Below are 27,156 nucleotides of genomic sequence, written 5' to 3' on the forward strand. Positions count from 1 at the left end.
ACCCCAGGTGCTTCCTGTTCCCCCAGCGCCGCCTGGGAAATGTAGTCTCGGATGGTACCTAATAGTTGTCAAGACCGGTCTAGCACCGCCCCCTTCCTGTACACTCTAGGCCGCCATGTCGCGCTGCACACGCACCAAGAATTCCGCCGAGTCCCCCCTCTTTCGGGGCCGGCGGAGGCTTGCAACGGCCTGGGGCGCTGTTCACCGGCCCCCCGCAGTCCCTTCCCCTCAGCCGCACCCGCCCGAACCGCCGCGGGAAGCTGAGGCGACGCCTGTCCGCCCCTGCCGGGTCTGAGGGCGGGGGAGCCGGCAGGGCCAGGGCCCCTCCTCCTCTGTCCTCGCGGCTGCCGGCCCGGCCTTCTCTCCCCGCCCGCCTCTCTCGCCCCTCCCGCCCTTCTCTCCCAGTGTTTGCGAGGAAAGGAAACCGAAAGTCCGCGGCTCTAGGCGGAACCGCGGACCTGCCTAGACCCGAACTCCAAAACCAGGCGGCGGCGGCCGCGGCGGCGAGAGGACGCGCCGGAGCCGGGTGAGCGACCCCTGCCTCGCGCCCGGGCCCCCGCGACCCCGGGCGCCCCCTGCCCCCTGCTCAGCGCCTGTCACTTCCATCACTCTCGATTCTCATTTCTCTGTCTCACTTCCATCCTCCTCCTCCTCAACGCCCCCGCCTTCCACCTCAGAGTCCCTGTGCCCTCTCCTCAGCGTTCCCGTTGCCCCTTCAGCTCCCCTGTCAATCTACATCCCCAGCCTCAGCACCACCTCGGCCCCCAACTTCACCTCCTCTGCCCTCAGCGCCTCCATTGTCCACCCAGAGAGAGCCCTCCACCACCACCTCTACCTCCGGCCTCCTCCTCTGGCTCGGCTCTGCCGCCCACCCCCGTCTCTACCTTCACTTTCTGCCACAGCCAGCTCCTCTTTCTCTGTCCTCACCCCGTCCATCGCCCGTCTCCTACGAAGCACCCTCAATATCTAGCCTCCCCACCCTTGTTTCCAGGTTCCCCATCACTTCAGCAGGCACCCCCGCTGGGCTCAGCCCCCCCCCCCCCTTCTTCCTGAGGCCCCGTACCGCTTCAGCTCTCCCACTTCCCTCCCACTCCCCGCCTCAGCCTGGCCAGGGCACCTTCATGCCGCCGCACAGCCCCGGCTCCCCCCGACCCCTTGGGACCACTACCGGGCCCCGGAGGGCTCCTGGGGCCAGAGGCTCCTCGGTCTCAGGACCCTGGAGACTTCCCCCGAAACCCAGCTCTGGCCCCTCGTTGCGGCCTCTTTGATCCCGCCCTGGTACTTGCCGTTCGCCTGCCCTTACATCCCTGTACCAGCTTGGCCATCAGTGATTTTCTTCTCCCTGCCCTTTAGGCCTTGATTCCCAAGGAAACCCACTTTAGGCTGCTTTTGTCATCGCATTTCCTGTTTCTTTCAGCCCCTTCCTTGCCTTGCCTTTCTTTTTTCTTCCATTCCTTTTATCTCAGAAAATTTCTGAGTTTCTGTTTTAGTGTTTTGTTTTCCCCCCAGCACAAGAGGAAGAAGGAGTTTTCCCCTGGGACAGTTTTTTTTTTTTTTTTTTTTTTAAATGAAGACAAAACAAACCTCAATATTGAACTTGAGCCATGAGAGTTGGGTTTGATACGATGAAGGAAGAGATTTGCCAAAAATTTTGCCAGCAGGAAGGAAAGGGCCTCCTTTTTCTGATGAGGATAAAAGCTACTCCTCATATAATGCCAAATCTATTCACAGTTTCCAACCATGAATATTTAAAAACTTAGTGAGAGGGACAGTCTCAAAAATCCCCTTCCTGAGGACTCCGAGCCACCCACTTTCTCCCAAGCCCTAGTCCACAGGGTGTGTATGAGTAGCGTTGAGCAGTTTCTTTAATGGGTTCTCTTCCACTTACCGGACCATTGTCAAAAATCAAGGTAAAAGGAGGAGAAGGAAAGAACTGAAAATCTGTAGGGGATTGAGGAAACAGCATCCCATAGATGCTAAGCCTCCTGATTATTGAAACGTAGTTTTCTTTATTTCAATTCACTAGAATGGAGAACTTAGTTTGGCTGCATCCAAAGAGTAGGACAAGGGATAACTACTCAGTAATTATTTACAAACTATAGAGTACTGTAAGCTGTAGAATGCTATATGGTATAAATGCTGAACGGGGTGGTACATGCATAGTTCTTGGATTAACCAGAATACTTCATCCTGTCCTGGCAACAATGTTTATCTGCTTTATAGAAAAGGAAAATGAAACCTAACAGGTGGTTAGGTAATTTGGCTAAAGGCTTTTAAACCAAACAGTAGTTTTGAATGGGAATAAATGATACATCCTCTATCCTGAAAAAGTACAGGAATAAAGAGAAAGGGGGAATTTGACCCCTTGAAGTCACCTAAATTGTGAATTCAGTGTTTTTATATCATAATTGAATGTTTAGAGTTGAACATGGTCCGTGATTAAAATCTGCATTTAACTCTTGGTTAACAAATAACTAAGATGTACAGGCAGAAGGATGCCCTTAATGCTGTTTTGGTTTTTTGCTGCTAGATGCTGTGTTTGAAGGGCATTAATTCCTCTCAACCTGTATAGATTTCCAGGCAACTTAAAGGAATCTGAAGGTGGAAGAATTCAAGTGACTTAGACATGGAAGACAGAAGACCTTGTCCAGATGCCAGGCCCAGAAATCCCAATACCAACCACAGAGGTGAGCAAAGTTTTCCAACTAATGGCAAGGAAACTGAGTTCCCTGTGAATGAGCAGGCCCACCTATGATTGACTGCATCTTTCAAGTAAAGAAGGGCTTATTTCTTAGCTACAATATGATTGACTCTGAAAAAAAACAGATAGTCCTCTGCTTTCCCTAAGAGAACTGATGAATAGGTGTGCTTCAACAAAGAGAGTAATGAGGTATTAGAAGTGGAAATAACGCTCTGCTTTAGAGCAGCACTGTCCAGCAGAAACATAATAAAAGCCAAAAATATAATTTAAAAGTTTTCTAGTAGCATTGTTTAAAAAAGCAGAAAGGAACATATAAAATCCATTTTTTAAATGTAATACTAATGTAATAAAATTTAATGATTTATTATTTGTTTTATGTAAGCCAATATATTCAAATATCACTTTATTATAATTGAATATAGTATTATCATAATACTTTAATAATTTTAATGTTTTTATTTATCTCCCATATATTCAGGTATAATTTTAAGATTTTATCAATATAAAAAATTTTAATGAGATATTTAACTTTTTTTGGTATTAAGTCTTTAAAATTCCGTGTGTTATTTTATACATCTTAATTCAGATTAACCACATTTAAGATCCTTTATAGCCACAAATACCTAAAGGCTTTGTATTTGATAACATGTGTCTAGAGTCTTAGCTACAAAAGCAAAGTTAGTTCCAAAAGCATTACTCTATAGCAGTAATTGTTCTGTTTGCTAAGAACTTTCTAAAACAAAACAACCAAATGGATTTTTGCTTTTCACGAAGTTTTCGATGACATCATCTGAGTTTAGCTGTGGAACAAATGAGGAAGAACTGTAGAATTTTATTTTATGAGCTGTATGAATGTTGAAAAGAATGAGAAACAATCAATTTTTCATTTTCCCAAAACATCTAGTTTTTTAATTAGATCAGAATATTATAAGTAGGATTTCTTTCTGATATCTTGGGAATTTGAAAGTAATAATTATAAAATTTTAAAGCTCAGTAGTATAAAGTATTTATACTTTACCAAATATTCCTTTATGTTTCACATTAAAATTTTCTTTAAAAAATGCAAAACAAGCCCTGGCTGGTTTGGCTCAGTGGATTAAGTGCCAACTTGTGAACTAGAGCATTGCCGGTTCAATCCCAGTCAGGGCACATGCCTGGGTTGTGGGCCAGGTCCCCAGTTGGGGGTGTGTGAGAGGCAACCACACATTGATGTTTCTCTCCCTCCCTTTCTCTCCACCCCCTCAAAAACAAATAAATAAAATCTTTTTAAAAAGTGCAAAACAAGGAAAAATGTACGTAGGTGGACTTAGCATTAAATGGAATAATCATTTTGAATATAGTATGCATTTGAAGTTTTTACCACATTTTTTATCATCAAACCACTGTATACAGTCTTATTTTTTGTTTGTTTGTTTCTAAAATCTCCAAGTCATTCTGCTAGTTGGATTAGCTCCAGAATCAGTTTTAGAAGAAAGGAAAGTGAAAAAAACTGGGCATGGGTTTGCAGGCCAAGATTACTTATGAAATATGTGACAGATCAAAGGAGACAGTTTGGCTTCATCCACTGGGTGGTGGTAACTTTCATGTGTGTACTGTGTGTTTCACCTACCCCCCCTCTTCTCTTCTGAGTGTTGATAATAGATAAATACTATGTACATGAACTTGTGCTGCAGAAAGGAGAAACACCGAAAGTTTCACTTTTTAATTTCCTTTACTTAGAAGAGGAGGAGCCAACCTGCTGAGAAGGCATCCTAGGGCCAACAACCATCCTGTTCGATACTGGCAAAGAGAAGAGAGTTTCATTTTTCAGTTTCCTTTACTTATAGTCTATTGGTTAGCTTCAAGACGTCTTAGTAAAGGAAATCCCACATCCCCCTTTGCTCTCTGGGCAAAGTTTAAGAAGCATTTCCTTTTATAGTTTTTATCTGTCTTGATGCCTCTGTTGCCTATGATGTAATTGTTCAATGGCAGAACCAATGGCTCTAAAAATCAATAGGGTAGGCCAATAGAAAATTTTTACTAGTGCTACCAGTAATAATTAACATTAATGAGGATTATATGTCAGGTACTACACTGTTCTAAGCATATCATAAATATTTAATCTTTACAACAGCCTACATACTGAAACTTAGAGAAATTATGCAATTTAGCCAAGGTAAAAACTGAGGAAATGCCCAGGTCAACTTTTGAATCAGGTCTGTTTGGCTCTGAAACTAATACACTGACTGTTGTTTGGTACTGGTAAGAAACTATAAGCAATGAACTGATCTTTTTGATCTTCTGAAATAATCCCAGCTTGTGAGAATTAATTGATATACTATAAGCATGTCTTCTCTAGCACGTATTAGACGCTCAAAAATGTTCATTCCTTTTCCCTTTTGCACCCTCTTAAAAATATTTTTGTAAAGATTTTACTTATTTATGTACTTATTTTTGGAGAGTGGGAGAAAGAAGAGTGTGAGAAACATCGGTTGGTTGCCTCTTGCACGCCCTCCATATGGGGACCTGGCCCACAACCCAGTCATGTGCCCCAACCCAGAATCGAATCGGTAACCTTTTGGTTTGTAGGACAACACCCAATCCATTAAGCCACATCAGTCATGGCAACAATATTTTTATCATATATACAGCAACAAAGTAATCAATTTTATATTTACTATATGACTTGGTAGGAAACCTTATTTCTCTCCAAATAAAACCTAAGCTCCTCTGTTGTTTTGGAAAATGAGAACATGGTCATTGTCTTACTGGATTTCCTTGCATCTTGATTTTTGTGCTTACCCAATATTCCCTTTATGTTTAGGGTCTATCGATGGTGGATTTCCACCAAGAGCTAGAAATCAAGCCAATAACCCACCAGCCAATGCTCTCAGAGGAGAAGCTAACCTGCTGGGAAGGCATCCTAGGGCCAACAACCATCCTGTTCCTTACTGGCAAAGAGAAGAGAGGTTCGCAGCAATGGGAAGGAACCCACATCCGGAAAGGAGGAACCATGGGGGACATGCCAATGATGAACCTAGAGGCCAAAGACATGGTCAGGAGAATGACGCCAGGCAGAGAAATGGCAATCAGGAGGGGAGGAACCGCAGACCACCATGGTCTGATGAAAACTTCCAACAGCGGCGGACCCCCTACCAGAAGCCTGTGGGACAGCCACAGCAGGTGAAGAAACTGGGCTATAAGTTCCTAGAAAGTCTTCTGCAGAAAGACCCCTCTGAGGTGGTCATCACACTTGCCACAAGTTTAGGACTGAAGGAGCTTCTGTCTCATTCTTTCATGAAACCCAACTTCCTTGAGCTCATTTGCCAGGTTCTTCGAAAGGCTTGTAGTTCCAAAATGGATCGCCAGAGCATTCTTCATGTCCTAAGCATATTGAAGAACTCAAAATTCCTCAAAGTCTGCCTTCCGAGTTATGTTGTAGGAATGATCACTGAACCCAGTCCTGAAACTCGAAACCAGTATCCGGAACACATTAGCAACATCATCTCTCTCCTTCAGGAGCTTGTCAGTGTCTTCCCTGCCAGCTCTATGCAGGAAACTTCCATGCTCATTTCCCTCTTGCCAACTTCTCTTAATGCTTTGAGAGCCTCTGGTGTTGACATAGAAGAGGAGACTGAGAAGAACCTAGAAAAGGTGCAGACAATCATCGAACATTTGCAGGAAAAGAGGCGAGAGGGCACTTTAAGAGTGGACACCTACACTTTAGTACAGCCTAAGGCAGAAGACCATGTTGAGAGCTACCGGACCATGCCCATTTACCCTACCTACAATGAAGTGCACTTGGATGAGAAGCCATTTCTTCGCCCCAACATCATTACTGGAAAATACGAGAGCACCGCTGTCTATCTAGATACCCACTTTCGACTCCTGCGAGAAGATTTTGTCAGACCCCTACGAGAAGGCATTTTGGAACTTCTGCAAAGCTTTGAAGACCAAGGCCTGAGGAAGAGAAAGTTTGATGACATCCGAATTTACTTTGATACCAGGATTATCACCCCTGTGTGTTCATCATCAGGCATTGTCTATAAGGTGCATTTTGACACAAAACCCCTGAAGAATGTTCGCTGGCAGAATTCCAAGCGATTGCTCTATGGGTCCCTGGTGTGCATGTCCAAGGATAACTTTGAGACATTTCTTTTTGCCACTGTGTCTAACCGAGAGCAGGAGGATCTCTGCCGAGGATTTGTCCAGCTCTGCTTCAATGAGCAGAGCCAAGAGCTGCTAGCAGAGGTCCAGCCCTCTGACTCATTTCTCATGGTGGAGACAACTGCCTACTTTGAGGCCTATAGGCATGTCCTGGAAGGACTCCAGGAGATCCAGGAGGAAGATGTTCCCTTCCAGAGAAACATTGTGGACTGTGACTCTCATGTGAGGGAGCCAAGGTACTTGGTAATGGGAGGCAGATATGATTTCACTCCCTTAATAAATAATTCGTCAGCCACCAAGGAATCGCTGAAGGATAGCTTGAGATATTCCAGAGTTAATGTCTTAGACCCCAGCCAGTGGCCCTCCAAAGAAGCCCTGAAGCTAGATGACTCCCAGATGGAAGCTTTGCAGTTTGCTCTCACAAGAGAACTGGCTGTTATTCAAGGACCTCCTGGAACAGGTATGTGAATTTTTCAGAGCATATGTCATCTGCCTTAGGAGATAGGGAAGGGATTCTCGACTCTAGGTTTCTGAATATCTTGATTAGAAACATTTCCATGATGGAATGGGTGGAGGTAGAAGATGGCATGAAAGGGAAAAAATGGTGATGGAAGGAGACTTGGGGTAGTAAACACACAATATGATATACAGGTGGTGTATTATAAAATTGTACACCTGAAACCTATATAATTTTATTAACCAATGTCATGCCAATAACTTCAATTAAGAAAAAAAAGAAACATTCCCATGAAATGGGCATCAAACTTGTTTATAAAGCCACTGTTTTTGGTGCTTTCTCAGTAGAGATCCATTGCTATGCTTAGTAATAAACCAAACTCAAGATTAGAAAAGACTACTAGGGGTCAAACTTCATATTACCTCTGCTTTATCAAAGGCTATATTCGTTTGGTTTTTATATTACTTTTAATTAAATACTACCAAGTACAGCAGGTTCTTGAGTAATATTATTTCACTCACCATCATTTTTTAAATAATACTGATCGGGGAAAAAATCAATTCCAGAAGGGGCCACTGTCTGTGGAGTTTGCACAGTCTCTCCACGTCTGGGTGGGTTTTCTTCAGGGACTCCAGTTTCTTTCCACATCCCATAGATGTGCACGTGCGGTGAACTGGCCCGTCTACATTGTTTCAGTCTGAGTGAGTGTGTGAGTGCGCCCTGTGATGGAAGGGCATCCTGTCCGAGGTGGGTCCCACCTTGCCACCATGAGCTGCCAGGATCAGCTCTAGCCACCCCTGACCCTGAACTGGAATAAGTGAGTTGGAAACGAATTCTCTTACTTGTTTTTGTTCATCTTTCTTAAATGTATGTATATAGCTCAGTGTTTTTTTCAGTGTTTAATGTTAGGAGTATTTGGGGTCTTTATTTAAAAGTTTGGTGATGTTTTTGTGACCAGAAATATGCCGTAGAAACTTAGTCATGTTTCTATTAGTCAGCCTGTGGGAAAATTGGTTTTGTTATATGTCATTTTGCATAAATACCCAGTTTCCAAGAACCTGTCGACAATGCTAAATGAGAATTTACTATATATAATAATAGTACTATGTGCCAAATACTGTTTTACGTAGTATACATACGCGAATTCATTGCATCCTCACAATAACTCAATGAGGCAGAAACATTCCATTTTACACATGAAAAAGCTAAGGCATAGAGTATGAATAATATATTGAAGCTCACATGGATGGTAAGTGACAGACCTAGGTCTTGAACTCAGGCATTTTGGCTCTAGAATCTTGGCTCCCCTGTAGTATACTTGATTCTCATGAAAATATACCTCCCCATACCTTTCTGCCCTTGTGCCATTCACTGAATCTACTCTGGGATGATAACTACTATTAGCAGTTTGATATGTGTATTTTCAGATGTTCTCCAAGATTAGCACTGATATTTCTTTGTATTTATGTGTGTATTTATATGTTAGCATACATATACTATACTTTCTCTATTTTTTTAATAAAAATGGAATTATGCTCTTTTATTGGTCTAAAATTTATATATATATGTGTGGGTATATAGATATATATAAATTATACATGTTATGGACATTTTTACATTCTTTACAGTTACATTTAGAAATGTACCTCACTCTTTTTTACTATGCCTGCCTTCACTGTAGGGTATGAATGTACCATATCTTCATGTACTCTGCTTATTATTTCTGTGATTTTTTTTTTCCTAAAGTAGGAATTCACATTAATAGTTACATTGGATACTGCTAAATTAGCCTCCCAAAAGGATGTACAAAAAAAAACAAAAACAGGAAGAGATCTTTAAAAAACACTGATAAAGTTGTGGCAACTCATGATAAAAAATGAATATAACAGATGGAAAGTTCTTTCTAATAAGAAACATCTATATGATGGAAAAATATGCATTAAAGTGATGTTTTGAGGATTTTTAAAAAATGTACCAGTTTGTACTCTCACCAAAATGAATTTGCTTACATTTCCCATTTCCTTACATTTTTTCTGGCATTGTTACATGTTTTCATTCTTTTTTTTTTTTCCTGATCAGCAGTATTTGCTAATCTGAGAGATTAGAAATCCTGGCTCATTATTAATTTTAATTTTATGTTTTAATAAAAAATGGTTCAAAAAAATTTTAAGTCCCTGTGTTCCTCTTTCTAACCACCTCTCTCAGTTCCCTTTTCTAAAGCAAACAATGTCATCTTCCTGTGTATCTTTCCAGAGTTATTCTTATGAACATTCAACCTAGTACATACTTACACTTATTTCCCCCCATTTTTTTAACCCACTATGCTAGAAACACTCTTCTGCATGTTGTTTTGCTCCTTTCACATTCATACATAGAAATGTCTGTCTCTTGTTTGTGTATTTAGTATATTCCATTGTGTGGATAATGCATAATCTAACCAGTTCCCTGTGGAAAGATCTACTGATAGAAATATTTCAGTGAGTAGCCTTGTTTGTGAGTCATTTCACATACAAACAGTATACCCAGAAGAGAAATTCCTAACTGAATTTATAATTTTAATAGACATCGTCAAATAGTCCTCCAGAACTGTGTGTCACAGTGGTTAATTTGTATTTCTTTAATTAAGAATGAGGTTAGCCCTGGCTGGTGTGGCTCATTTGGTTGGGCACCATCCCGCAAACTGAAAGATTGCCGGTTCAGTTGTGGTCAGGGTGTGTGCCTGGGTTGCTGGTTTCGTCCCGGGTCCGGTCGAGGGACCGACCTGCAGGAGGAAACCAATCAATGTTTCTCACATATATAATTCTCTCCCTTTCTCCCTCACTCCTCCTCTCGCTAGAATCAATAATAGAAAAAAAAATTGTTTAAATGAGGTTAAATATCCTTTCTTGTGTTTATTAGCTATTTATGTTACTGCTTCTGTGGATTGCCTTTTTAAATTTGTTCATATTTCTGTTGAATGGCTTTTCATATTGATTTGTAGGAGCTGTTTATAGGTTCAAAATATTTATGTTGCAAATCATTTTTCCTAATGTTATCACTGAATTAGGACACTTTAGTTCCAAGTGTAGTAATCATTTCAGGCTAGCTCAAGTGACACACACATACACACACATATAGCTAGTACTAGGAAAGAGCCTATCCAAGAGCGTAAGAGAGAAGTAGTAAAGGGGGTCATTTTTGAAGCAGAAATCCCAAAAAGTATCCATTCTAAGGAGAAGGAAGCAATGGGAGGCCATAGAGTAAATACGGAAATATAAAGATTTTCTTTCTTCCCGAGGTTCTCTTTACCCATCCAATCCTCCAAACTAGAAGTCTACGAGTTATCCTTTTCTGGGTCCCACTCCAGCAAAACCATCATGAAGTTGTAGTCAGTTTTACCTCTGAAGCTTCTCCCCAGTCTACGTATTTATCTGTACTGCTGGGTCCAGGCTTCAGCTTTCACTAACCTAGAAGATGGCAGGAACCTCCCTACTAGTACATCCCTGTTCCCTCTTGCCCACTGTTCCTCAGCTGTCACTTCCCCAGAGAGGCCTCTTCTAACCTCACTGACTAGGCCAGAATCCCAATTACCAGTGTGTGTTTTCTGGATACCATGTGTTTCTCATTTCCCACATTTATGGTTTTACGTTTACTTATATGATTATCTTTCTCTTCTATAAGAGGTCTCTAAGGTCCAGGAAAATAAGAGTCATGGCTGTTGTGCTCACTATTTTATTTCTTGCCCCTGACACCTATTAGACACTCAATATATATTATTTGGAGGGGTGGATTAGGAAGAAGGAAGAAATTGTTACTTACCATGCTATACTGAAATCTTTGATTTTCTTGTATCTTTTCCTTCCTCAACTGAGTTTTGTGAGGACAGTGGCTACCTTCTCAGCCTGACACAATGTAAAAACTTAGCTGTTTGTAGACCTAATTAGTTAATTAGTAGACATTTGCTGATGAGCCCATAACCGTAACTCTAGTGTTGATTTCTATGAGTTTTTCCCTCCTGTTATAAAGGCAAGTCTACTTTATATTTAAAACATTTCTAAATAATTTACACATGAGATTGGAAACAAACGATATGTCCATCAATAGGAAATAGGCTAAAAAACACCTTACATCTGTGAAAAACAAGAAGGGAGGATTCTTTCTTTCTTTTTAATATATATTTTATTGATTGTGCTAATTACAGTTGTCCCTTTTTTTTCTCACCTTTATTCCCTTCCACCCTACACCACCCAACCCCGGCCCCCCCCCAGCATTCCTCCTGCCCTTGGGTCATGTCCATTTGGCTTCTCCATTTCCTATACTATTCTAAACCTCTTCCTGCCTATTTTGTACCTACTATGTATGCTATTTATTCTCTGTACCTTTTTCCCCATTCTCCCCCTCCGCCCCCCATTTTACTCTTCATAGTTTTTGCTCAAGAAGGGGGGATTTTTTAAGTGAAAAAAATTAAGATGTAAAACAGTGAAAATAGTCCACTGCTATTTGTATGACAGAAAGAAAGAAAGAAAGAAAGAAAGAAAGAAAGAAAGAAAGAAAGAAAGAAAGAAAAAATTGTATATATTCATATTGCCTATATATGCATTGAATGACTATCTCTAGAAAGTTACACAAGAAACTGGTAACATGGGTTGCTTTTAAGAGAGGAGGAGGGTGGCTGGGGGACAGAAGAGCAAGAGGGCTTTTAAAAAAATAATAATGTTCTATAATTAACTACTCCTTTTAGTAAGTCTCAAGTTTTCTAACTCTCCTTTTTTCTTTCTTATAGGCAAAACCTATGTGGGTCTAAAAATTGTTCAGGCCCTTCTAACCAATTACCCGGTTTGGCAAATTAGCCACCAGAAGTTCCCCATCTTGGTTGTGTGTTATACTAATCATGCTTTGGACCAGTTTTTGGAAGGTAATATATGCAAAATTGTTTTCTGTCAAGACTTTTATAGTTGAACCATTAGCAACTTCAGTAGCTTTCTATTGCTCTTTGAATAAAAGTCCCCAGTTTTCACCGTGACTTGTAAGGCTGTATGTCGCCTGTACCGGCCTAACTCTGAATCTCATCTCCTACCCTTCCCGTAGTCTTTAGTTCCTTGAATTCCTCACCTTCCTTGACCCATGCTGTCCCCCCTGCCTAGAATGCACATTTTCTCTCTTCCTCTCTGTCCATCTTGATCCCATCCAGCCTGGCTGGCTCCAACTATATTCATTCCTCAGATTTCACCTTAAATCTCTCAGCAGGTTCATTTTAATATTGCCCTAGGCCAAGGTTAAATCTCCTTTTGTATTTTCCTTCAGAGACTTAGCACATATGTAACAATTTATTTTTATGTAGCTCATCCCTAGACTATAAACACCATGAGGCTTGGTCCTGTTTCTTGCTATATGCACAGACCCTGGCACATACTAGGCACTGAAAAAATACTGATTGCATTAATGAATGAAAAAGTATATGCTTTTCCTTTTGCTTAGAATATTATTTTCCATTCTTCTATATCCTCCTTTCACCTAGATTAAATCTTCCTTATTCTTGGCGTCTCAGTTCAAATATTAGATCCTCAAGAATTAGATCCCTACCTCATCCAAACTAGGTAAGGTCCCCTGTTACATACTTGCAGCATCATGTATTTATAGTACTTAACTGCATTTTCACTATAGTGATAAATTGTTTAATGTGTATGTTCTCTGCCAGACTGTGAGACATGAAAACATGAGAAACCGAGTCTGTGTTTTCACTGCTATATCTTCAGAGCCTAGCACCTGTCTGGCACATAATAAGGAATCCGTAAATATAAATGTGTATAGTGTATAATAGACAACATTTTCTAAGAGCTTATTCTATGCCAGGCCCTACCTAGGAGCTATAAAGATGTTCTCTAGTTTTTTCAGACTGTAGCCCTATAAGGAAAGTTCTGTTCTCAAATCAGATGAAGAAACTGAGGATCAAGTTAACTAACTTGCCCCAAGTTACATAGCAATAAGTTGTAGAGCCAGTAAGTTGGGTCCTCAATTATATGATCCTAAAGCCTGTGCTCTTAAGCACCACACTTTACTGCTTTGCAGATCATATCATTTCTAGGGCCATATTGCTCATTGGTGGGGTAGATTTCCTGTAAACATCAGTTTGTTCCCTAAGGGACCAGCTGACACAATACCCCAAACACATAAAGCTCTCACGTGAGAGAATCCAGCAGAGCTCCCCTCAACTTTGCTGGGCTCCACTTTTCTCCACAGGTATCTACAAGTGCCAAAAGACCAGCATCGTGAGGGTAGGTGGAAGGAGCAACAGTGAAATACTGAAGCAGTTCACCCTGAGGGAGCTGAGGAACAAGCGGGAATTTCGCCGAAACCTCCCCATGCACCTCCAAAGGGCCTACATGAATGTAAGTCCCAGCTTTGGATATTGGAGGTAGCTTAAGAGGGAGCTAATCAAGATAGCATTGGCTTTCTGGGTAGGCAGTCCAAGGCAGATAGGGAAGCTCCCCAAAGCTGTGAAGTAACCAGATTTATTCCAGCATTACATTCTGCGAATCCTATGGTGTGACCTTTGCCTTTATAATCCAAGGTGGAGAAAGGACAAGAAAGGGCATGCTGCCCCCTCCCAGCTCCTGCCAGAACCTTGGGCTAATTCCTCCAAACCACCCACAGCACTTCTACTTATAGCCTATTGACCATCTTCTAGCTGGGCAGGCATATACCCAACCAAAATTCTGAGTTATTACAGAGGGAAAAAGAGAGAAGTCTCCACCACAGTATCCTTGACCTATGTTTCTATAGTAGTATTTCTTGCCTTGTTGATTGGTTAGAGTCTTTTAGACAGTTTAGATAATAAACCTTTGGTTATAAGACTACAGTAATGTGCTTTGGGAAACTGGTTTATTCTCCATTCTTGCTATTCCTATTTCAGCTTTGATTTCCCTCAAGGCAGGGACTGAGTTTGGGAGATGGTGATGCTTCCTGATCATTTCTTTACCACTGTTCTGAGCAGATCATGACACAAATGAAGGAGTCAGAGCAAGAACTGCATCAAGGGGCCCAGACTCTGGAGTGCACCATGCATGGCATAGTACAGGAACAGCACCTGGAGAAGTACATTTCCTCCCAGCACTGGAAAAGCCTGACGAATGGACCAATACAGGTAGGGGTCATCCTGGGGGGCCCAAACATCTGTCTAAACTCAATACCTTCAAGAAGCCTTCAACAGAAGCAGCAGTCCAAAATATTAGCTGTTCATAATCTGATGCTGCCATAATGTTAGAAATTCCATTTTCATGAGAGACAGGTGAGTATACTAGTCAAGAACAATACTCTGGAGCTAACTTTCTGGGTTGGAATCCTGGCTTTGCTCTGGGCAAGTTACTTGATTTTTCTGTGCCTGTTTCCTTTTTTATAAATTGAGAATAACAACAACATTAAGTTGAACCATATGAAATTGCCAGTGTTTGTAATTTTGACTTGCAAAAGTGGAGTTTCTTAGAGATCAACTTAATTCTTAAAGGATTATTTGGAGAAACAAGTTAATATTTGCAATCCTCTTAATAAGTTTGCAGTAAGTGCTTGGTAAATGAAATGTAACAAGACAGCCTAGCACATATAGAGAGCCTGGGGTCAACAGACCTAAGTCACACAGACACTGATTGTGTGACTTGGGCCAATGTGATCCTCAGATCCCTCAACAGTCACAAAAGGATAATAGCAATGCCTGCCTTCAAAAAAAGTTATGATAAGTAACTAACACAACCTCTGTAAAGTGACTGGCCAGGAACCTAGTGAAATGGTACCCTGTTACCAATGGTTTGGTACATTCCAGGGTTACAAACCCAAAAGCCAAAAGAGGTCAGTTAGGTTCTATAAAAATGACTGAAGCAGGCTAGATGTGAGACTTTGGGAAGTAGAGAGGACTGTGGCAAAGTAGAAAAAAGCGGTGGTAGCTACTCACTTCTAGCCATTTCTTGTCATTCAGGAACAGCCTCTTTGCTGACATAGCTCCTGGTTTTGTCAAAAGAGGCAGGAAGTTTTTATTTTTAAAAGTGTATGCAAGCCCTGACTGGTGTGGTTCAGTTGGGAGTCGTCCCACAAACTGAAAGGTTGTCCGTTTGATTCCTGATCAGGGCATGTGCTTGGGTTGTAGGCTCAGTCCCCAGTTGGGGCATGTGGAAGAGGAAACTGATCATTGTTTCTCTCTCACATCGATGTTTCTATCCCTTTCTTTCTCCCTCCCTTCCCCTCTCTCTAGAGAGAATTAAAAAAAATGTTTTTTCTTTTAATCTGTGCGAGTCATTTTAAATGATCCAGTTTCCCAAGTGTTATCAATTTGAAACCTCTAAATTTTAAGGGTATTACTTTTGATCTGCCAAGGAGACCTTTTCCTTCACATTGGTTGTCATAGAATCCTCATGACTGATCATTCTTCCTTCCTCAGGATGGTGAATGGGTTTTTTTCCAAAGCTGGAAGCATTCCATGATGCTGGAGTGGCTGGGTCTGGGTGTTATTTCTTTCACCCAAAGTGTTGCTCCAGCAGGACCTGAAAATACAGGTAAGCCATGCATGTCTACCTAGAATCACATTCTGAAGTGGAATATGATAAAGACTGAAGAGCGGAACTTAAAAGTAATACCCAGGATATTTAAAGAGCATTAATGAATCAGAAAATACAAATAATTGCTTAATAAGAAAATAGATAAAACACTTTTAACAGGTACATCACAAAATGGTCAATAAACATGACAGGTGCTTATTAGAAACTAGAGGAATTAAAACCAAAATGAGGTACCGTTATGCACCCACCAGATTGCCAAAAATTAAAAAGTTGTATATAACCCTGCACTGACAGGAATATGAAGCAGTAGGAGCTCTGATACACTCACTGCTGGTGGGAATAGCAATTGGCACAACCACTTAATAGAAAAACAGAACTCAAAGGTCTGTCAACATTTGTACAACAGATGGATCAATTATGATCTATTCAGATAATGAAATACTGTACAATAGTGAAAAGGAAGTATAGGATACGTGGCAACATGCATGAATATCAGAAACATGCTGAATAAAAAAAGGCAAGTTAAGGGAAAATAGAGAGCCGACACAAATAATGCCCCTTTTTTATTACAAAATCATAAGCATGTAATTCTGTAACATAACAATATCACATTCAGACACACCATATGACATTTTAGGTGAAATGTTCAAATTAAAACTATAAATTATTACACCCATATTATTTCCTTAGCAACCACACTCAAGCAGGCGTTACTTCTGCCGGATCCAGTATGTACAATATGATTTCAATTACATAGAGCTGCAAAAAGACAAGGCTAGACAATGTGTTATTTAGAGGTATATATACATTATATACAGAGTAGGGCAAAAGTAGATTTACAGTTGTGAGTACATGAAACAGTTTATTCTTGTATTATTATGTATTGTGTTATTTTCTATATGGACAACTGTAAACCTACTTCTGCCCCACCCTGTATATGGTAAAGATTTTTTTAAAAGGGAATGTGTAATATACAATTGTAACAAAAAATTATATAATGAAACCTAAGTCTCCACCCCCTACCTCTTGTCAGTGCCCTCTTTCACCCTTTGGTTTCAGGAGTCTGCATCCTGCCCTGGCTGGTGTGGCTCAGTGGGTTAAGCACTGGCCTGTGAACCGAAGGGTCACTGGTTCGATTCCCAGTCAGGGTACATGCCTGGGTTGTGGGCCAGGCCCCCAGTAGGGTACATGTGAGAGGCAACCACACATTGATGTATCTCTCCCTCTCTTTCTCCCTCTCTTCCTCTCTCTTTAAAAGTCAGTCAGTAAAACCTTAAAAAAAGAAAAAAAAAAAGGCCTTATCCCTGTCCTGCCTGTTTTCCTCTCTTAGCCCAGGCAGAAGGGGAGGAGGAGGAGGAAGAAGGGGAAGAGGAAGGTTCCCTGATTGAGATCGCAGAAGAGGCCGACCTGATTCAAGCAGATCGGGTGATTGAAGAGGAAGAGGTAGTGAGGCCCCGGCGGCGGAAGAAGGAAGAGAATGGGGCGATCCAAGAATTGGCTAAAGTGCTTCTGGCCATGAGGCTAGAAACCGATGGCCCTGGGACAGCAGCTGGGCAGGAGCAAGCTGAAGGAGAGTGGGAGGTAAACTCATTTCCCTTAAAGCCTTAACAGAGTGGGGAATGGGAGTTCACTTATTACTGCCTGGTTGATGGAGGTTAGACTCTCCTGAAGTAGGCCTGAGAACATCAGTTCTGACCAGAACTACAGCCCCTTTTTATAACCCACTTTTGTTGTGGTGTTTTCATGTTATCCTCACGATGAGCTGAATTTACCCATTTATAACCAGACCCTAGTGTATAGGATGAGTCTAATTCCCAAGGGTATAAAAATTATGACCCTTCAGAGGAGCCCTGGCAAGAAAGGCCAACTTAGAAAGACAGAAAGCAGGTAGCCAAGTGCTTTCTTTGAACTTTGAGAAAAATGTAGTACATATGGGTCAGATCAAATAGTTGTGGTCTTAGTGCTTGGTGCTTCCATGGATGTTAACCTGCTACAAACTAGAAATTACAGGCAAGTCTGAACATGCATGCATTAAGATTTTAGAGGACTGAAGTAAAATGGAATAAAGCAAGCCAAATAGGCTGGATGGGATACTTCCTTCACCCTGGAATTTGATATTTCTCTTGAAGTCAGAATAGTGTGAATATACACATGGCTACATATGGACTTTCCCTCTGCTCCTCCCTTTGGTAGAACCCAGAGATCCTCAGAATTTACTATGCATCACTATGATAATAGAGGACTAGATACTCAAAATGACATTTTCTGAACCACACTTGATTTAGGGGACTTTCAAGGTAACTTTGCATGCATTTTTCACGAGTCTGATGACTTTGAACCTGATCTCTTAGTTCAACATCACCATAAATGATGGGTGGAGTCATGATCCTAATACTTTGAAACGTGAATTGGGCATCTCTATGCCATGTGGCCTCTGGAGGAGTTTGGTTTTGAAGTGGGATGAGGTCCATAATATTGTGACACTTGTCTTGCATGCCACTTGTTCTAATAGTTCATGGCCTCAGACTCAGTAACACATCCAGGGGAGTACATTTCTCCAAAATGGTGCCTTTAATCTACTTGTTAAACATACTATCATGATATGGTGGTGTTAAGACCATCTTAGCAGGCTCTGTATGGCATTCAGCAAGAAAGGCTCAGCTCCATACTTTCATGACTCATGTTTTAGGAATGAGAAACAAACTGTGGTCAAAAGATACTCCATGGTAACTGGTGCCAACACTATTCTAAGTGCTTTCCATGTATTTACCCCTTCAGCCAATCCAGCAATCCTATGACTAGGTACTATTACTATTCCCATTTTATAGAAGGGATGCTGAGGCTCAGAGGTTCAGTACCTTATTCTAGGTCCTACAACTAATTAAAGGTAGATGGGTCTTTGAATCCAGGCACACTGGCCCCAGAGCCCCCATTTAGCCACTCTGCAATGGAATATGTTGAGAGAATGTGAGACACTTAAGTTCTTCAGAGGTTGCAGCCCGTTTTTTTTACGTGCTGTGACCCCTATTTAGGGCTTAGAACAGGGCCTACCTCTGCTCATATGGTGACCCTGGCTGGTATTGATGTCAACAGATGCAGCCTACCCAAAAAAAGAAAATGAAGAAGAAAGCAAAGGATGAGCTTCGCAAACTGAACACCATGACTGAGGCCGAGGCCAATGAAATCCAGGATGTTTGGCAGCTGGATCTGAATTCTCGTTGGCAGCTTTATAGGTACTGTGTCCACCTCCCCCAACTAGCCCATGTGATTCCCCAGGAGGTTCTTTTTCTGTTCCTAGAATATAACCCCCCCGCCCCCCAGACCTTCAACAATGTTAACTAATGATGGATTCAGCCACTTCATTGAGCTGAGTCCTAAGTAATGCAGCCATGGGATAGAAGACACTTGGCTCTACCTCCTCATGGAGTTTAGAGTCTATCCAAGGAGACAAATGAGTTAATTCCACAAAGAAAATGTTACAAATGGGTATAAACACTAAGGAAAAAAAGAGCAAGGAGTGATAGTAATATTAATGTGGATCTGAGCTGGTCTGCCTAAAGTATCCAGGAAGATGACATCAGAGGCAAGCGCTGAAAGAGGAATGAGTAATTATAAGGCCAGTGGAGAAAGGAGAACAGACGAGATTTTAGGGACCTCATAGGTAAAGGCCTTGCGATGAGAGGAAGCGTATCTGTTTGAGAAAGTGAAAAAGCCAGCCAGCGTGGCTGTGGCTCAGAGAAATGCAAAGTCAAGTCAGAGAGGCAGGCAGGGGCCAGACAGTGCAAGGCCTCGAAGGGCTAAGGTAAGGTAAGGTGAAGAGTATCAAAAAGCCATTGGAAGATTTTACAGCACTGTAGTGACATGATCTGTTTTACCTGTAAAAGAAGACTCTCTGGAGAGTTAGGAAGGGGAGAAGACTCAGCCAGGGATGGGGCAAGAAGAGTTGGGAGAAATTCTTCTTGAAGCTTTTGAAGTCCCTTACACTCTTTCCAATATTTAACCTCTGTTCTTTATCCTACTCCCTTCTTTAGCTCCTCACCACTTAAATACATGTCTCTCCACATCTTTTTGTTGCGCATTTTAGACTCTTGGGCCCCTGCACATCTGGGACTTTCTTTTTCTCTGTGGCCTGTAAGCTCCTCAGCAGTCTTAGGTTTCACTTCAAACACAGGGCACAATGAAGGGTTCTTCTGCCTTCTCAAAGAGCTCATGCTCCCTCTACCTGGTTCTTCACATTCTTCAGGTTGTGGCTACAGAGGTACCAGGCTGACACCCGCCGAAAGATCCTTAGCTATGAGCACCAGTACCGCACATCAGCAGAGAGACTGGCTGAGCTAAGACTCCAGGAAGACCTGTACATTCTGAAAGATGCCCAAGTCATAGGAATGACGACCACAGGTAAGAAAATAAAAATAAATTTATGGTTCCATTCACTCCTGGTGCCAAGCTCCTATCAGGTGATCTAGGACAGGTAAAGAGAAGCTTCTTTAGTAGGTTAGAGGAAAATACCATGAAAAGCTATTGAAAGCAAGCAACCTGTATTTAGAGAACTGTTGGTGAAATCCACCTACTTGCTCCTGTTGCATATGGAACCCCAGTAATGACCAACATAGGTATGATGCTCTGGTGACCATCCAGTAATACTTGTTCTCTCATTCAGTAGTCACCATAGCCCTGGGTGAGGGGTTCAGTTGTCACAGACCCAGATGCCCAGTGGCCTGCTGGGTCCAGTACATCATCTCAGAGGAGCCTCTTCTCTCTTCACTTGAGGTGCTGCCAAATATCGCCAGATTTTGCAGAAAGTAGAGCCTCGGATTGTCATAGTGGAAGAGGCTGCTGAAGTCCTTGAGGCCCACACCATTGCCACGTTGAGCAAAGCGTGCCAGCACCTCATTCTGATTGGGGACCACCAACAGGTAGGGCTGGAGCCCCTGGAATATGGGCCTGCTGTCTGGCAGGTAGAATCAATCAGGAAGACCTGCACCTTTGCTTCAGTTGTTCGTAAGCCTATTAATGGCTTTCTGTGATTCCTCTTTTACCTTTTACGTTCAGTTGAAGAGTAGGTGCTCTTAGATTTGGGGTATATTTTAGAGGTAGCTTCATCCATTTCATCTGTTCCCTCTACTACTTTTCTTACCCACCATGGCCTTTTAAATGGACTATTGCAATACCATGTTTCCTGTCCCTCTGCTTCCATTTTTGCCACCTTCTGATCCATTCTTTTTTTTTTTTTTAAAGATTTTATTTATTTTATTTTTAGAGGCCGGGGAAGGGAGGGAGAGAGGGGGAGAAACAACACTGTGTGGTTGCCTCTCACACACCCCGTCTGGGGACATGGCCCACAACCCAGGCACATGCCCTGACTGGGAATCAAACCAGTGACCCTTTGGTTTGCAGGCTGGCACTCAGTCCACTGAGCCACACCAGCCAGGGCTGATCCATTCTTAAAGGTGCCAAAATGAATTTAAACAACAACAACCAAAAGTAAATCAGATCATGTCACTTCCAGCTCAGAACCCTTCAGTGATTTCCTACTGCACTTAATATAAAAATCAAGTTTCTTAAAGTGGCCTGCAATATTCTCAGGGTTCAGCCTGCTTCTCTGACTTCACCTCACACCACAATCTCATTTGATTACTGTTTTACCACCCCCATCCTTCCTGCTCCCTCTCATGGCTTGCTTTTCGAATGATTGGAAACATCTTCCATGCTGACATCAGTTCAGATGTCACTGTTCAAAGAGGTATACCTGAAGAACCCGCACCCCTGGGCACTGTGTCACATCACCATTATTTCTTGCCTTCATGGCCCTTGTCACTCTTTATTCTTAACCTGTCAGCATCTATAGCAGTGTCTGGCACATAGAAGGCACTTAAAAGATGAGTGGGTGCGTGAGTGGATGGATGGATGGATGGATGAATTATGTTTTCAGTAGAGAATTCTCAGCCATGTTTCTTTTCTCAGCTGCGCCCCAGTGCCAACGTGTATGATCTGGCCAAGAATTTCAACCTTGAGGTGTCCCTCTTTGAACGGCTAGTGAAAGTGAACATTCCCTTTGTCCGTCTGAATTACCAGGTGAGAAGCTGGGCCTCTGTTATTACAAAATGTCTAAGAGAAGGCTCCTGGGAGCCTGCCAACTGCCAGCAAGAAAGTTCTCATAAAAATAAAACTGGTTTAGTAATTAAATGACTCTGTCAGACTTATTTTGTTTTCTGTTTTAAAATACAACAAGATCAGCTTGTGTTAAGTTTGTGTTGGGTGAAGGAGCTGTTTACATTTTGCTCTTTTCTTCCTATTATTATTTTCAAATGTTACCTCCCTGGATTTTCCACCTACTCTTTAGAAAAACTGTGTGTGTGTTCTCTGCCTATGTTTATAATGACATACATGTTCTGTTTCAGCACCGCATGCGCCCTGAAATTGCCCAGCTTTTGACCCCCCACATTTACCAGGATTTGGAGAATCACCCTTCTGTTCTCAAATACGAGAAGATTAAGGTAAGTCTGCCCTACTTGATCTGCTGCTGCTGTCAGCAATTTAGGAGCCTATATTTTCCTCAGGATTAAAAGGGGATTTCAGAAGGGAATAGAGCCAGCTTTTTAAAAATAGTTTTTAAGAGGAGGACTATTACAAAATTTGATAGTACAGACCTGGGTTTGGAATTCCAGCTCTGCCAGTTAGTAGCTGTGTTACATTTTAGCAAGTTATATACCAATTCTCAGTGTTAGGGTCTTCTCTACACTGAGAATAATGGCTGCTGCCTCATTACATGATTGGATTGAAAGAGATGAGGTATGTAAAGCAATCAGCAAAGTAGAGTGCTTATAAGTTAGCTCCTCTCTCATCATCATTGCTGCTGCTTATACCCTGACCCATAATGGTTGGATTGTGGATGGCTATTATAAATATTAATGTCAAACAAGTATCTTGGAAACCATAAAATTCTTTATCCATTTCACTATTCGTCAGTGCTGCAAAACAAAGCACATGGTGACTACAGAATTAAAGATTGTGGTACAGAGTACACAAAAAGCCTTCAAGGTCTCCTTCTTTCCAGAACAGGGTCAGTAGTCAATGAATGTGGAGATAGAAAGAAAAAGCTGCCATGAGTGAACTTTCTCACATGTCACATTTTCTTTTTTAGGGGGTCTCTTCCAACCTTTTCTTTATAGAACACAACTTTCCTGAACAGGAAATTCAAGAAGGCAAAAGCCACCAGAATCAGCATGAGGCTCGTTTTGTGGTAGAGCTATGCAAGTACTTTCTGTGCCAGGAATACCTGCCCTCCCAGATCACCATCCTCACCACCTACACTGGGCAGCTGTTCTGTCTGCGCAAACTCATGCCAGCTAAGACATTTGCTCGTGTCAAGGTCCATGTGGTAGACAAATATCAAGGCGAGGAGAATGATATCATCATCCTCTCACTAGTACGAAGCAATCAGGAAGGCAAGGTGGGTTTTCTTCAGATATCCAACCGCATCTGTGTGGCCTTGTCGCGTGCCAAGAAGGGAATGTACTGCATTGGAAACATGCAGATGCTGGCCAAGGTACCGTTGTGGAGCAAGATCATCCATACCCTTCGAGAGAAAAATCAAATAGGCCAAACGCTCCGGCTCTGCTGCCAGAACCACCCCGACACCTACACTTTAGTATCCAAAGCTTCTGACTTCCAAAGAGTGCCCGAAGGAGGCTGCAGCCTACCCTGTGAATTCCGACTGGGCTGTGGGCATGTTTGCACCCGTGCCTGCCACCCTTATGACTCCCTGCACAAGAAGTTTCAGTGTATGAAGCCGTGCCAGAAGGTCATCTGCAAAGATGGACATCGGTGCCCCCTTGTTTGTTTCCAGGAATGTCAACCCTGTCAGGTGAAGGTGCCCAAAATCGTTCTTCGGTGTGGCCACCAACAGATGGTCCCTTGTTCCATGCCTGAGTCTGAATTCTGCTGCCAAGAGCCTTGCTCCAAGGTCCTGAAATGTGGGCACAGGTGCAGCCACTCATGTGGTGAGCTCTGTGTGCGGTTGTGTTCAGAAATGGTCACTGTGAAACTCAAGTGTGGGCATAGTCAACAGGTGAAGTGCGGTAATGTGGAAGACCTCAAGTATGACCTACCAGTCAAGTGCACCACCAAGTGTGGCGCCATCTTGGACTGTGGGCATCCTTGCCCTGGCTCCTGCCACAGCTGCTTTGAAGGGCGCTTTCATGAGCGCTGTCAGCAGCCCTGCAAGCGTCTGCTCATCTGCTCACACAAGTGCCAGGAGCCATGCATTGGCGAGTGCCCACCCTGCCAGCGGACCTGTCAGAACCGCTGTGTCCACAGCCAGTGCAAGAAGAAGTGTGGGGAATTGTGCAGCCCCTGCGTGGAACCCTGTGTATGGCACTGCCAGCATTACCAGTGCACCAAACTCTGCTATGAGCCCTGCAACCGACCCCCATGCTACGTGCCTTGTACTAAGTTGCTAGCTTGTGGCCACCCCTGCATTGGTTTGTGTGGGGAGCCATGCCCCAAGAAGTGCCGTGTCTGCCACCAGGAAGAAGTCACCCAGATCTTCTTTGGCTCTGAGGATGAGCCTGATGCCCGCTTTGTACAGTTAGAAGACTGTAGCCACATCTTTGAGGTACAAGCCTTGGACCGCTACATGAATGAGCAGAAGGATGATGAAGTTGCCATCAGGTTGAAAGTCTGCCCAATGTGCCAGGTGCCCATCCGCAAAAACCTGAGATATGGAACCAGCATCAAACAGCGGCTGGAAGAGATTGAAATAGTCAAAGAAAAGATCCAGGGCTCAGCAGGGGAAATCGCAACAAGACAGGAACAGCTTAATACCCTGTTGGAGGGGAAGAATTTCCTCCAACAGGTACTTCCTGAAGACTTCCTGATGTTAACAGAGAAGCTGGCTCAGAAAAATCTGTCAGTGAAGGACATGGGCCTTGTTGAGAATTACATCAACTTCTACGACTACTTGGCTAGACTGTGGGATTCCTTGAAAAAGGTGGATTTCTCAGAACAAAGCAAAGTGAGGACTCGACTAGACCAAGTCCATGAGTGGCTAGCCAAGAAGCGTTTGAGCTTCACCAGCCAGGAATTGGATGACCTCCAAAGTGAAATCCAGAGGCTTACATACCTGGTGAACCTCCTGACCCACTGCAAGATGGTGGAGGGGAGAGTGAGAGGTACTATAGCAGAAGAGGTCTTCAATGTCCGCAAAATCCTTGAGAGAACATGTAAATTCACCCAGGAGGATGAACAGCTTGTGCGGGGAAAAATAGAAGCTCTGAAAGCCTCTCTTCCCCTCTCTGGCCTGGGCATCTCAGAGGAAGAGCGTGTACAGATCGTTAAAGCCATGGATTTACCTCTTGGCCACTGGTTCAAATGCCGCAATGGCCACATCTATGCGATTGGTGATTGCGGGGGAGCCATGCAGACGAGCAGATGTCCTGACTGTAAAGAAGTTATTGGGGGCATGAATCATACTCTGGAAAGGAGCAACCAGCTGGCTTCTGAGATGGATGGAGCCCAGCATGCTGCCTGGTCTGACACGGCCAACAACCTGATGAACTTTGAGGAGATCCGCAGGATGATGTAGGAAGATGGCACACTGCTGCCTTTTGCCCTGACCACTGTACGGCTGGGGTTGGCTCCTTTTTGAAGGAATCGAAGTTTGTTTTTTATTGTCCTTTAGTCTTAGTACCTACTTAAGGATCCACTTTTAGGGCTTGCCCACATTTGTTTCTAGATTAACCCCTGCGCTAGAGTAAGCACTTTACCTCCAGAACTGAGAACAAAGTTAACATTTCTCTTTTTTTCCTCTCCTTGCAAGTTAGTGGACAGACTCCCTGGAGCATATTTGGGGCTTCCACCTAGGGCTACACAGTGGTGTCGCTGGGTCCTGACTCGGTCAGATGTTTTTTCTGTACTGCTCTGGGGACAGTGTGAGCTCAGTGAAGCAGACTCTTAAGTGCCAGGCCTTAACTTGCAGACTAACTTTCATTCTAATAAACAGAGGCTCAGAGGAGTTATGAACTGCTTATCCTTTCAAGGAGCACAAGAATCCTTCTTGCCCTTCTCAGGCACCCTCACTCCAGGAGATGGAGGCATGTGGTAAGACAGAATTTACTGACTAACTCTGACCCAGTTACATATTCACTGAGAGTGGGGAAAATGCAACTTCCCACAGCTGGGTGCTTATGCAAGAAGCCCAGGCTAAAGGAGTGATCCTCATCCTGTACCCTTTCCTGTGACTTGCACTTTGGGATGGAGGTTTCTTTGCATGTAACAGGAAAGGTTTAGTAGCAGTGCTGGTTCCCTGGGGTCCTGAATGGAACTAAATTCATGTTTGGTAGCGGCAACACCTAACCTAAATGTGACCCTTTATCCCAACACCATCTGTTGCAGCTTTTTGCCTGTGCAGGGTTAGCATGCCAGCAGCTTCTGCAGGCCCCAGACCCATGCCAGAAGCCAGCCCCCCCAGGCCTGCCTACACAGTCCCTCAGTCCCTTGTTCCCTAGAACAGACACTTAGGTATCTCAGGTCTTTCTAATGTTGGCAAGAAAAATATCTTTCCTATGTATGCATTTCCTTTTTTGTCTTTACTATGCACTTTAGCCTATAAAGCTAATTAATAAAAACATTGCAAGAAATCAGTGGTCCATGTTTGTCATCAACTGTTAGTAGCTCAGGTGGCTTAAGACAGTGAGGATGCAGGCAGTTTTATTTCTGTGGTTTGGGGTTTTTTTGTAGCTGGTGAGTCATTTTTACTCATGGGTAAAAAATTTTTCAACACGTACAGAATGGTATGTATATATACTTGAAGTTTGCCTCTTCAGAGGCAGCCTTGTTAATAGCGTCATGAGTCCTTCCAGAGATAATCTATGCATATGCAAGGTATAGCCCTTAAGAAAAAAAAAATAGTTCTGCATTTGACTTTTTTAGCCTGATAATCTAACTTGGGGATCTTCCTGTAAGCACATACATATGACGAGTCTGAACTACGTTCCATCATGCAGGTGTCCCATTATTTACTGAATTAGAACCTTCTGTTGGCAACTGTTAGGGGCAGCCTAAATGAATAGCTTTGAGCAGTCTTCACCGTGAGGGTACGTGCTACTAGGTAACACAATTTTTTGAGCTGGGGGTAGGGGTCTTATGAACTTGAAAGTATAAACTATTTTCTCAAGAGGTGCCCCCTAGCTTCCATCTAATTCTCAGAGGGACTCATGATTCAGAAAAGGATGAGAACCACAAATATTTGGGGTAAAAGCTTTTTTTTTAAGGGTATGGATTCAGGTAGACCCTGGTTTGAAAAACCTGAATTCCCAACTGCAGTG

General features: G+C 42.8%; 1 protein-coding gene across 1 annotated transcript; it reads left to right on the forward strand.

The window, feature by feature from the left end:
* Positions 1-99: 99 nt before the first annotated feature.
* On the forward strand, positions 100-26,423 carry ZNFX1 (zinc finger NFX1-type containing 1). Its single transcript, XM_054573617.1, has 14 exons — positions 100-526; positions 2,573-2,687; positions 5,505-7,307; positions 12,067-12,198; positions 13,524-13,672; positions 14,278-14,427; positions 15,712-15,826; positions 17,160-17,410; positions 18,923-19,062; positions 20,073-20,227; positions 20,600-20,745; positions 21,794-21,904; positions 22,231-22,326; positions 22,974-26,423. Exons 2-14 carry the CDS (start codon positions 2,627-2,629, stop codon positions 25,413-25,415), a joined length of 5,751 nt encoding a protein of 1,916 aa, XP_054429592.1. The 5' UTR covers positions 100-526; positions 2,573-2,626; the 3' UTR covers positions 25,416-26,423.
* Positions 26,424-27,156: the final 733 nt, after the last annotated feature.

The sequence above is a fragment of the Pteronotus mesoamericanus genome, unplaced genomic scaffold (genome assembly GCF_021234165.1).
Source record: "Pteronotus mesoamericanus isolate MK-2021 breed Mesoamerican mustached bat unplaced genomic scaffold, CSHL_Meso_final contig_25, whole genome shotgun sequence".
Classification (NCBI taxonomy): domain Eukaryota; kingdom Metazoa; phylum Chordata; class Mammalia; order Chiroptera; family Mormoopidae; genus Pteronotus; species Pteronotus mesoamericanus.

What these genes read in the sequence shown, in the direction of transcription:
- ZNFX1 (XM_054573617.1), top strand. Translation starts at nt 2,627, where the DNA reads ATGGAAGACAGAAGACCTTGTCCAGATGCCAGGCCCAGAAATCCCAAT. An exon ending in TCCAAAGGGCCTACATGAAT is followed by an intron (nt 13,673 to 14,277) that starts GTAAGTCCCAGC and finishes TGTTCTGAGCAG; the next exon opens with ATCATGACACAAATGAAGGA. An exon ending in TGACGAATGGACCAATACAG is followed by an intron (nt 14,428 to 15,711) that starts GTAGGGGTCATC and finishes TTCCTTCCTCAG; the next exon opens with GATGGTGAATGGGTTTTTTT.